This window comes from Tupaia chinensis, unplaced genomic scaffold, assembly GCF_000334495.1.
Source record: "Tupaia chinensis unplaced genomic scaffold, TupChi_1.0 Scaffold000126_2, whole genome shotgun sequence".
NCBI classification, from domain to species: domain Eukaryota; kingdom Metazoa; phylum Chordata; class Mammalia; order Scandentia; family Tupaiidae; genus Tupaia; species Tupaia belangeri.
Window position 1 is genome coordinate 976,169 of NW_006159594.1, and position 12,680 is coordinate 988,848.

The following is a 12,680-nucleotide window of genomic DNA, read 5'->3' on the forward strand; positions in this document are numbered from 1 at the left end:
GGCTCAGGCGGGCAGCCGATGGCGACTCGAGTGAGTGCTGGGATGGGGGCCTCCGGGGATCTAGCAGCCGGGCCGCGTCTTCACCGGACTTTCTGTCTCCAACCAGGCAGGGTTTGGCCGCCAACCCCTCCGGCTACGGTCCCTTGACGGAGCTCCCGGACTGGTCGTACGCGGGTGAGCGCCGATTGACACTTAGTTCCCTGCTTGGAGGGTTTTCTCCCAGAGGGAACGCCCCGTGCCGGGCGGGTGTGTGCATGTCAAGGTGGGGGCGTGTCTGAGTGGGAAACGTATTGAACTTTTTAGTGGAAAGTGGGGAAAGAGATTCTCCTTATTTTGTAAGTCAAACTACTACAACGAGAAACAAAGCTTCACAAGATTTTATTGTGGAGATAAGCAGAAGGTCATTATGACTTGGAATGCCCCGGGGTGGGAACTGGTGACAGCACTTTTACATTTCTCAAATGGGGACATGATTTTTTTTAAAGTTAGGAAGACCTACCCTTGTGTGTGGTAAGTACATTTTGAGAATTTGATGCCAAAGGGAGGCTCTTTGAAAGGCAGTGGAAATGAGCATCTTAGAGGGATAGAAGGGGGGAAGTTGAGGATGGCAGGCTTCTTTCAGAAAAGCTTTTCCTATTTATTTAAAAGGACAGGGGCTGGTAGGTGGCATAGTGCTTAAGGCACTAGACTCCAAATGATAAGCCGTTTGAGTCCCAGACTTGGCTTGCTTTCTCACTTTTTCTTTCTTTCTCTGTATCTCTCTTTGGTCAAATTTAAAAATAATAATAACAACAAATAAAATTAAATAAATTATTATTTAATAAAATAAAAGAACAAGAGAAAATAAGTTTTAGTTCTAGAAGAAAAGGACCATAGAGAAGTTGAAACCACTCCCCACTCTCTATGTGGTATTCCAGTTTACAGGTCGGAAAACTGAGGGCTACAGAAGTAAATTACCTGGGACCATAGAGCTAGAAAGTACCAAAGCTAGGACTAGAACTGAACAGGGCTCCACTCCTTCACAGCACAGAAACCTGAGTATTAATACCCCACTGGATTCTCTGGGAGTATGGTCCTGCTTAATCAGATACTTCGTGACTAAGGAGGATGGTAAAGAATTTTTCCATTTGTTATTTACTGTAGGAAGCCTAGGATCTCCTTATAGTAATACGGAATATTAAAAAGACTAGAATTAGATGTACCTGTTCTCTTTTTCTTTATTCATGATAGGAGAAACACACAGAGAAAAAAAGAGGAGCACCTTCCACAGGTTCTGGTCACCACAGTCCTTTTCCTCTAGTCCTCCAGCCGGTTGGAGGACTACACCCAGCTTGTTTCAGATCAATCTGGCCTGGGATTTTTTTTTTTTTTTTTGAGTTTTTGCTGTAGGGCGCGTGTGCTCGCCAGACGGATAGAGACAGAGAGACAGAAAGTGAGAAATCACCCCCCAGGGGGGATGGCCATGCTGCTATCCCTTCTCCTCCATTCTCCTCTCTGGATCTTGGGCATGCACGCACGCACACCCGGCGTTCCGGCGTGAGTTTTAAGCCAGCAGGTGCAGGATGTGAACCACGGTCGACTACACAGGAGTCCAGTGACATAGCCATTACACTAACTGCTGGTCCCAATCTGGCCTGGGATTTGAACCCTAGTCACCATGTGGGATCTGGCTTCTCTTCAGTAGTGCATTACTGTTACACCAGGGAGCCAGCCCATATACCTGACTCTTAACCCAGGTTACCTTACTTGTTAACTTTGTGGTCTTGGACAAGTTACTTAATTTTGTCTGATTCTCAGCTTCCACATCTGTAAAAGAATACCAATCTTGGGGCAGGCAGGTGGCATGATGGTTAGGGGCATTGGACTCTCACATGGCCGACCGCAGTTTGAGTCCAGATCTGGTAGCTTGCTTTCTCACTTCCCTTCTGTCTCTTTCTCTATCTCTGTCTCTTCCTGATCAAACTGGAAAATAATAATAAGTAAAGTTAAATAAAATAATTCATTTAAAAAAAGAATGCATATCTCATATGGTTCTTTTTTAAAAAGAATTATTTAATTTTATTTATATATTCATTTATTTTAATTTGACCATGCACAGGTGTCAAACCACCATGCCACCCACTGGTCCCCTCATATGTTCTTTATAAGGATAAAATGAAGCAACCAACATAAAACATCTTACACACACAGTATTGGTTCCCTTTCCTGATAAATAATATCTCTTAACTACCTTGCCCTCAAACTTTTGGGTAGAGTTTTCTTTGTGGAAAATAAGTTAATTTTCTCATCTGCATTATAAACTACTTGAGGTCAGATACTGCATCTTTTCCACAAGTCAGATATTTATGGAATTTTTATTTCGTGCTTATATGCCTACATTATACTATGACTAGCAAAACTAGCAGTATATTTCCTGGTCCCAAGGAACTTAAAAGCTGACTGAAGAAACAAAGCATGGACATTTTAAAAGGGGTATTTAATACTCTGTCTCTTCCCAAAAGTATCTGAGATGGCTAAATAACACTAAATAAAAACATGGGGCTAGTAGGTGGTAGGTGGTTAAGGCAGTGGGTTTCCACCTGGCCAACTGCTGTTCTAGTCCCAAACCCAGCGACTTAAAAATCACACTAGGCACATGTGTGTACATGCCCAAAATCCTGAAAGGAGAAGGGATTGAAGAGTGGCTATCCCCACTTGGGAGGTGATTTCTCACTTTCCATCTGGTGAATACATGCACCCTACAGCAAGATCTAAAATAAATAAATAAATAAAGTACAGTAAATATCTGAAGGCAAATTGATTTTTTTTTTTTTTTTTGGAGAAGTTTTTGCTATAGGGCGCATGTGCTCACCAGAGAGACAGAAAGCAAGAAATCACCCTCCAGTGGGGATGGCCACGCCGCAATACCTTCTCTTCCATGCTCCTCTCAGGATCTTGGGCATGCACACACTTGAGCGCCCAGCGTGAGTTTAAGCCACTAGGTCTGGGATTCGAACCACAGTCAACTACATGGGAGCCCAGCGACATAGCCATTATGCCAACTGCTGGTCCCCATGCATATCAAAATCCTGACAAGATAGGGAAATGGAGGAGAAAGGATTGTGACAAGACCATGCCCAATTGGTTTTGTTTTGGTTTGGTTTGGTTTTTTTGAGAGGTTTTTGCTATAGGGTGCACGCACTCGCCAGAGAGACAGAGAGAGACAGAGAGACAGAAAGCGAGAAATCACCCCCCCCAGGGGGGATGGCCACTCCGCAATCCCTTCTCCTCCATTCTCCTCTTGAGATCTTGGGCACGCACACGCGCCCGGCATGAGTTTAAGCCATGGGCCCGGGACGCGAACCGCGGTCGACTACGTGAGAGTCCAGCGACATAGCCATTACGCTAACTGCTGGTCCTTTTTTTTTTTTTTTTTTTTCTCCCTCTCCCTCTGTCTCTCTCTGTCTCTGGCTAGTACACACACCCTCTAGGAAATTTTTAAAAGGAGAGCAAGCTGATGAAGCTAAGAGGTTGGAGAAGGGTTTCTGGGAACATTATAGTTTAAGTGGGCCTAAGGATGAGAATTGGCCGGAAGGAAAGAAAAAGCATTTCACTCTGGAGTTGGATGGAATTCAGCAGAGACTCACATTGAGGAGAACAGTAATCACACTGCATGAGTGTGATTTCTGAAGATAAAACAGTAGGGTCAACATTGCAGAGGACCTTGAATTTCAGGCTGAGGGTTAAGTGAAATACAGTAGGAATTTGCCTAGGAGCTTTTTCTTTGTAAGTCTGTCATACCTTACCCTTGGAGATGAGGGAAATATTTTAGACTTAAGCCATTAATACAATGGGCATGAAATAGGAATGAAGATCTAGAGATAGGTTCTTCCCTCATTCCTACCACAATCTTCAGATAAGGTGCTGCAGACCGTAACACTTGCCTTTTCTCTCACTTCTATCTGTAGATGGCCGCCCTGCTCCCCCAATGAAAGGCCAGCTTCGAAGAAAAGCCCAAAGGGAGAAGTTTGCAGTGAGTGGCTAATGCCCCAGCCTGGGCTACCATTTGTAATTGGAGGGGGAACATTTAAATTGTAATTTGTCTTGAATTTATTGTACCTGAGCTAACATATACCCCTCATGCTAAGGTATAAACAGCCAGAGGTTTTAGTAGCACTGTGAGAAGGGAGGGAGAGAGTGGGGCACCCCTAGGGCAAAATCCAGACATTCTGCCTCACCCTTCTGCTTCCCGATCCAGGGCTTGATCTCACCCCTTCCCCACTCAGCGATGTCATTTTCCAGCTGAAACCTCTGACTTTGTAAGTAAAAGGATATATGGTGCTGTGCTCAAGCCCCAGATGTTACCACACTGTTTTCCTGTCTGTTTCAGAGACGAGTTGTACTGCTGTCACAGGAAATGGATGCTGGCTTACAGGCATGGCAGCTCAGGCAGCAGGAGAAGTTGCAGGAAGAAAGGAAACAGAAAAATGCTCTTAAACCCAAAGGGACTTCACTGCAGAGAGAATGAGGATTTGGCTGGAAGAAAAAGAAAAGAGACCTACTTCCAGTCAATAAAAACCAACTCCTGCTCCCCTTCCCCAGGCTCTCTGGCTTCCTTTCCTATCACCTAGATGCCTCCTCATAGCCAAAAGAGAGTCTTTGTGTTCCCCATCTGTCTTTAGAGCAAAAGAGTTCAGACACCAGGAAGAACAGGCTGTAAGGTCGGTCACTGCCTGGGAGGTTTGGCCTAGCGCCCTCACCCTTGGATCCATTCCAGTTCAACCGAATCTTGCTCTGGGATTTTTATCCCCTCCTGTAGACTGTAGGATTGCCCCAACTATGAACAGTAACTGCTCTACAAACATGAAAAGGGGACAGCAGTTTTTCCTGGGTTTAGGCTGATACTCAACCCTTTGACAGCCCATACACAGCACAGCACAGACCACTTGCAGTTGGCATTCAATAAATGTTCTGATGAAAAAGGCTTTCCAGTTCAGAACCGTTTCTTGGCAAGCAAAATTCATACACGCAGTCCAGAAGGATACCTCCCCTGGGAAGGCGGACATGAGAAGAACCAGACTTGGGTATTGCATGTTCTGCTAGAAGAGTTGGGTTCTGAGGTCTCCATGGTTCTTATTGAACTTGAGAGGCTGATTGAAGAGGGGCCTGCACCTCCCCACCCGTTTGAATAGGAAAACCCTATAAGAGGGCGCAGTCCCCAAAAAGTCACTGTGGGATAGGTCTCTAATGCACACCACATCCAGACATAGGAAGCCTTTTATTTATTTTTTTCTTTTTTTGGAGAGGTTTTTGCTATACGGTATGTGCACTCGCCAGACAGAGACAGAAAGCGAGAAATTACCCCCAGAGGGGATGGCCACGCTGCAATCCCTTCTCCATTCTCCTCTTGGGATCTTGGGCACGCACACACATGCGCCCGGCATGAGTTTAAGCCACCAGTCTGGGACTCGAACCGGTCGACTACATGGGAGTCTAGAGACATAACCATTACACTAATTGCTGGCCCCAGGAAGCCTTTTATTGATCATGGCTCCGCCCATGGATTCTGGGGACAAAGAATCTTGGTTCCCATTCCAATATAGAGCCCTGGACTTACATTCTTCCGCCACAAATGTGTGAGTTCCTGGATCCCTAGGCTTTCTGGGGCTGTCTACCTGACCTAATTTCTCTCCACAACCCCCCTTTGTTCTTTCTCTCCCTGCTCTTACTACCTCCTTCCTTTCTCGCTGACCAAATGCAATTCTTGGATCTTAGACTTTGCTGATGGTCGAGTTTTTTGTCTCCCACACTTTTCCTGCTGCTGTTGGGCTGCTTTTCCAGATCTGGTTCCCAACCTCTTATCTGTCTCCCCTTTCTCACTGTCAGCTCTAGTCTGCCCTCCCCCTTCCCTGCATACCTCCACCTTTTGTTCTCAAGAGTCCTAGTCAGTCCCTGGAGAAGATTTTACCCTTTAAGGAACTGCCCCCCATCCCGCCCCCAGTATGGATGTGGAACTAAACCCCAAGTCCTAACCCAATCCTTTCCTCTTCTAACAATTTTACCAAGCTCCATTTGCTTTTCTGTAGATTCCACGGCCTTGCACCCCTTTCCTACCCAGACAGTTCTAATTAAAGGAGCAGACATTGCAGATGATGATAAATTAATAAGGGGGGCATATTTGTCTTTCTACAGGGATGGAAATCCACCTCCCTCACTCCAATCTAGTAAGATTGTGGGGCTTATTGTTGGGTATTGGATTTTGCCACAACTTGGGTTTTTAGGTAGGAAGAAGGACAGAGGTGGCTGGCTGTACACAGATGGAGAGGACAAGCCCCTCCACCCTGACTGTTGGTAAACTGGTCCTTTTTCCCAAATCAGTTCTCATGGGTGGGGAAAATATTCCCCCACCATCATACCAGCCCCTGAGTTCCTAGTTGGCCCTAGCCACTAGGCTTCCCAGAACTTCCCACTCTGAGGTGAGACAAATGCTGAACACCAGAGAAATCAAGCCACCCAAAATGTGCTTAGGGGAGAGAAAGTCTCCCACATCCCGTCCCTTGGGTCCCCCCTACAGCCCCCTCCTGAGGCTGTGGCCTCAGTCCCTGCAGATGGCAGCCTGCGCCACAGAAAGGCAACTTTAGGGTTTTTTTTTTTTTTTTCTCCAGCTCTTGGCTGTAATTGGATTCAGGCTAAAACAACCACGTCCCCACCAGGAAAGGAGGGCACTGGGGGCGGGGGCGGAGGAGAGGCTGTGGGAGAAGGGAGGGACCAGAGGAGAGAGCCAGAGAGGGCTCCCGACTCAGGACTCAGTTCGCCGACTAAGCAGAAGGAAGATCAAAAAAGGGAAAAGAGCAGAGCAAACAGGCACTTTCAAGAACAATTCCCCCATTCCAAGCCGGCAGCGCTCTAGGGATCCAAATCCAGGGCCTACCGAGGACAAAGGCAACCCCGAGGGAGAGGCGGCGCGACCCCAGGGCGTGGGCCCGGCCTCGGAGCCCGCACTGTCCCGCTGCCCCGACGGTCGCGGACCATGTCTCCCGCCCCACGACCGTCCCGCAGCCTTCTGCTCCCCCTGCTCACGCTCGGCACCGCGCTCGCCTCCCTCGGCTCGGCCCAAAGCAGCAGCTTCAGCCCCGAAGTAAGTGAGCTCCTCCGGCCCTTCCCGGAGTCGCGCCCGCCAGGGAGGCGAGCCCGGGGGTCTCCTAGGGGACCGCCCCGGTTCGGAGAGAAGGGCTCTCGGGAACTCGGCTGCTCCGGCCTGCAGGATCTCCCTCCCTTTCTCTTCCCTCCTCTTCTCCAAACTTTACAGCCGATCCAACTTTTGCCTGCCTCGGGCAATCACTCCTCCTCCCCCTGCCGCCGACTTTCTTTCCCATTCCTTCCTTTTCTTGGAAGAACTTTGCAGCCGGGGCCGACTCTCCCTCCCCAATTCCCCTGGGCTCTGCGCTCAGCTCTGAAAGCTGTGCGAGCCTGATAAACATTCGGACTCGGCGAAAAGCCCGCGCTGCCCGGGTTGCTTGTCATGTGCGAGTCGGGCGCTCCTTCGGCTCTCCAGCTCCCAGCGCTCTGCAGCCGCGCTCGCCGCGAGCGGAACCCGCACGCCCTCCGCCCGGCCCTCCACCCAGTAAATGCCGCCAGGTGGGGTCGAGCGGCCCGGGCCCCCGGCCTCCCGCCTCGGCGAGAGAAGCCCGCTCTCCCGGCCGGGAGCCCGGCGTCGAGGGTCGCGGCGCTGGCGTGCTGGCAGCCTTTCCGTCTACACAAAGCTCTCCTTGTGCGCCCGGGGATCCGCCGGGCCGCCGCCTCCCGCGTCCCACCCCTATCGGCGCCTTCGGGCCCTTTTCGTTGTTGTTAATTGTTTTTCTGTGTTGGTTGCAGGGAGACGGGTGGGGGGACGCCGCACTGGGAGTGGGCAGCGGGCCTGGTCCAGGGCGCCCTCGCACGTCTCGGTAGACTCGGGCGCCCCCCCTCCTTCCCAGTCAGTGGCCCACCGGGCCGGGAGGAAACCGCGTGGGAGTCGTCTGGGGAGGTTTTTACTCTCTCTCCCCTTTATTTTGGGGTGAAGGTGGGAGACGGATTTAATCAGCTTCTTATTTTGGGTCATCCCAACCCACTCAGCCCAGCAAGGGCCTGGGTGCGGTCGGGAGGGGCTAGGAAGGGCCCAAGAAGGGGGATGGGATTTGGATTTGACTTCCTGCGCCCTGGTCCCGGTCCTGGTCCCACCCCCGGAGGAAACCTCTGCAGAAAGAAGAACACGCTTTCTCTGTCTCTGAAGGGATCTGGCCCTAAGAATTGGGGTGGGAACCCATTGCCGAATGCTCACAGACCAGGGAGAGAAAGCCCGCTCTGGGGTGGGGGAATAAGCCCACAGGGTAGGGAAGTCATCCTTTTCCTAGGTCTGAGTCCCCACCTGAGGCTGAAAGGGAGCGCTCTTAACAAAAGGCGCCCGCCCGTACACCCGTGGGCTGCCCACTGCCAACTTCGCGCCAGGCCTGTCTCCCTCCCCCGTCCCGCTAGGCCCCCTAGGGGAGGGGCGGCAGCCCTGGCTCCGTTTTAAGTGGGTCATGGGCAGTCCCAGTGCCAGAACCACCATTTGCTTCTGGGCCATGGAAGGGTGGGAAGCAAAAAGAGGGAGGAGCAGGCCCATAGGCGAGGATCCAGGGCCTGCCGTGGAGCCCGGAGATTCCCCCACCCTCTCTAGGGCGCCTCACAACCCAAAGGCAAGGCGGAGGTTGGAGGCTAGGGCCAGAGATGTTCCCTTGACTTTCCGCTAGGAGAATACCTTGCAATTCCCAGGGAATGCCTCATTCAAGAAGGTAAAGCCAGCCAGAATCCTGACCCAGCATTATAGTTGTTTCTTGTCCAGGCTGATTTGCAGGGAGAGCCGGGTGGCGCAGGCCTCCACAACCCAGCACCAGCTCCAGGACATCCCTCTCCTCCCCTTGGCCTGTCTGGGGCCCAGCCCCTCCTCCCACCGGCCGCAGACACAGAGTCCTCTCTTCTGTGGTTCCTACCTCATAGTCTCCTCTGTGGCTCTTGCTTTGCTCAGAGCCTGCCCTGTGAAATGGAGGGAAGAAACTTGCTTAGGTATGGGAGGAGAAGAGGGACCACTTCCTTTCTAAGCCTGTTGCTCTCTCACTCCAGAGATGTCCCTTTCTTGACGAAACCTCCATTTTTTTCCTTCAGAGTATGGGATGGAGGTTGTGGGTGTACACATTTAGACTCTTCCTACCTTCTTGAAAGACTCCCTGGAGAAAGATTTATCCCAGAGCTCAATGTGCGTCCTCCCCACCCCTATGCCTAGCAGAATTTCCCCAGCATTGCTCTCAGAGGGTTGAGAGAGCCTGGCCTCCATAGTCAGCCAATCCCATCCTTCCCCAAATCCAGAAGCCACTGCACCCCTCCCCCAACCACACATACATAAGGGTCATAAGCCTATGTCTATCCTGCAGGTGAAAGCTAGAGGCAAAGGGAGTTCCTTGCATACACGGGCACAGGCCACAGCAGGCCTCCCGAGGGCACTGGCTGTGGCATCAGCCAACACAGGTCAGGGCAAGCCCACAGTTCCCGGAGAGCAGCCTGGGACAGGAGCACCCTGCTTGGCTCCCTGCTAGTATGCCAGAGGTTAAACTTCACTCCTTCCTCTACCCCGAGAATTGGGTGGTGCTAAGGTTGTTCTGGCCAGGCCTGTTGGCTGGGAACAGGCTGGGTTGTTTACATCTAGGGGGACCTAACTCCCATCAGCCTTGGGGGATCACTTCCCAGAACCATGTTGCAATTCTTGCCCTCCGCGGGCTCAAGTCCCCAGTCAGCTGCTCCTGAATCACCCCCAGCCTCATGCAAGAGCACTGCTCTACCACCAGGGCCTGGACCTCCAAGTGAGGTCACATGGAGATCCATCCTAATGACCTGGGAGAAGGGCTCAGCCCCTGACAGCAGCCTCCAGCCCTCTTCCCTCCAAGCTCCCACCCTAGGCAACCTCTCTACTCCCTAAGAAGGCAAAGCCGGAGCAGGGACCAGAGCTGCTGGGTAGTGTCTTCCAGAAAAGAATCCAACCATCTTCATATTCCATATATAACTTCGCTCGTTTTACTTTTCAGACTTTAGGAAAATACTGCATTGTTTTTAGAATGAAGGCTGACTTTTGCTTCAACAGGGCTTTGCAGTGTGTGTACATTTCAAACACCAAGACTTAACTTTTTTTTTTGGAGAGGTTTTCGCTATAGGGCGCATGCGCTCACCAGACAGAGAGAGACATAGAGACAGAAAGTAGGGAATCATCCTCCAGGGGGGATGGTCACGCCGCAATCCCTTCTCCTCCATTCTCTTCTCAGGATTTTGGGCACACACGCACACACGCCCGGCGTGAGTTTTAAGCCACTGGGTCTGGGACGCGAACCATGGTCGATTATGTGGGAGTCCAGCAACATAGCCATTACGCTAACTGCTGATTCCCACCAAGACTTAACTTTAAGGCCACATACCAGTCTTTATATTATGAACAATTCACAATATACCTGAAATAAAATACCATCACCGAGTCACACACCCCCATTTCTACTCCTCTACTGGGAACCTAAAAAGAAAAGAAGTGTATTTGTTTATTTTTGATCTCCAATGGGTACGTGTATTCACTAAAGACATAAAAGCACTTCTTTTTTTTTGGAGAGGTTTTTTGCTATAGGGCACGTGTGCTCGCCAGACATACAGAGAGAGACATATAGACAGAAAGTGAGAAATTGCCCCCCCAGGGGGAATGGTCACGCCACAATCCCTTCTCCGTTCTCCTCTCGGGATCTTGGGCACGCACGCACACGCGCCCGGTGTGAGCACGCACGCCCCCGCGCCCGGTGTGAGTTTTAAGCCACTGGGTCTGGGACGCGAACCGCGGTTGACTACGTGGGAGTCCAGTGACATAGCCATTACGCTAACTGCTGGCTCCCTACATAAAAGCACTTCTTATGAGGCATGGTCACACTGCAATCCTTTCTTCCATTTCTCCATCTCATCAGGATCTGGAACATACGCACACACACATATACCCCATGTGTTATTCAAGCCACCAAAGCTGAGATTCAAACTACGGTCAATCATGTAGGATCTTGCTCTCTTGACTATTTGGCTGTGGGGCCAGTCCTCTACTGGGAACCTTTTTTCTTAAAGAATTGTTTTATTTCGTCTTATTATTTTCCAGTTTGGTCAGAGAGAGACAGAAAGAAAGTGAGAAAGCAAGCCACCAGGTCCGGGACTCGAACCATAGTCTGCCATGTGGGAGTCCAGTGCATTTAACCACCATGCCACCTGCCTGCCTCCCTTTACTGGGAAACTTAATTGGGCTTTTAGGTACCAAGCAGTAGGTCAGTGGTAGGGGACAATGGCAGGATCCTGGCTCTGTGACTGGATTACAGCTCAGCACCTCCAAAGGCCCAGCTTACCTATCAGTAGCCAGACTCAGTCTTCTTTCTTTTCTGTTCTCCTTTTTAAAAAGATTTCAGGGACCAGCAGATGGCATAGCAGTTACATCGTTGGACTCCCACATGTCTGACCGTGGTTGGAGTTTTGGACCCGATTGCATGAAACTCATGGCAGGCACATCCTCCAAGATCCCAGGAGGAGAATGGAAGAGAAGGGATTGCAGTGTGGCCATCCCCCTGGGTGGTGAATTCTCACTTTTCCCTCTCACTGTCTCTGTCTCTCTGTCTCTCTCTCTCTCTCTCTGGCGAGCAAAAACTCTTTAAAGAGCTATTAATAATAGGGACCAGCAGTTGGGGTAATGGCTATGTTGCTGGACTCACATGTAGTTGACTGCAGTTCGAGTCTGAGACCCAGTGTCTTAAACTCACACCGGGCTCGTGTGCGTGCATGCCCAAGATCCTGAGAGGAGAATGGAGGAGAAGGGATTGCGGCGTGGCCATCCCCCCTGAGCAGGCGATTTCTCGCTTTCTGTCTCTCTGTCTCTCTCTGTCTTTCTGGTGAGAACACATGCCCTATAGCAAAAACCTCTCAAAAAAAAAAAAATCTATTAAAAATAAATAAATAAAAATATTTCGATGGGGCCAGCAGGTGGTGGCATGGTGGTTAAGGCACTGGGCTCCCACATGACTAACTGTGGTTCAAGTCCCAGACCTGGCAGCTTGTTTGCTCTCTCTCTCTCATGAGCACATGTGCCCTATAATAAACTTAAAAATAATAATAATAGGGACTAGCAGGTGGCATGGTGGTTGAGGCATTGGTAATAAATAAAAATTAAATAAATAATTTTAAAATATAATAATAATAAATTAATTAAAATTAGATAAGTAATTCTATTAAAAGTAAGAAAGATCTCAGCTATGAGGATCCTGGAGGCATGGCATTCCAATCCAGGGAGGCCACATGTCAGGATCAAAAGTAGAGCCTCCTCAGGCTGATACCTCCCCTCTCCCCATCATGAGTACAGGCAATTTCCAGTATTTGCAAGGACACAGACACAGGAGAAAGGAAGAAATCAGAGCATTCTGTTAAACCACCAGCTGTGGCTCTGCACCCCTGTTTGAACCCACAGCCCCAAGACAAGCCATACTAGGGCCTGGGCCAGAGTTCATATCTAGCCCGAGAGTTCCTCCAGAGCCAGGCTGGGAGCTCATTGCTCTTTCCTTACCAAACAGGTACAGTGGGAGCAGCAGACGCAGCCCCTGGGCTAGGCAGGATGCTCTCAGCCACAC

At 50.2% G+C, this 12,680-nt stretch overlaps 2 protein-coding genes across 2 annotated transcripts in view; both read left to right on the top strand.

Annotated features, from left to right (window-relative positions):
- On the top strand, nt 1–4,964 carry MRPL52 (mitochondrial ribosomal protein L52; the record flags this gene model as incomplete). Its single annotated transcript, XM_014586278.1, is given in 4 exon segments — nt 1–30; nt 107–174; nt 3,948–4,012; nt 4,370–4,964. Coding segments are annotated over 4 exon segments (301 nt in total), but the record flags the coding sequence as incomplete, so codon positions are not given.
- Nucleotides 4,965–6,729: 1,765 nt separating this feature from the next.
- The window catches only part of MMP14 (matrix metallopeptidase 14), a 12,549-nt gene continuing 6,598 nt past the window's right edge, over nt 6,730–12,680 (top strand). The window contains exon 1 of the mRNA XM_006144486.3: nt 6,730–7,117. Within this exon, the coding sequence (XP_006144548.1) occupies nt 7,010–7,117 (108 nt within the window). The 5' untranslated portion in view covers nt 6,730–7,009. The remainder of the gene's footprint in view (nt 7,118–12,680) is intronic.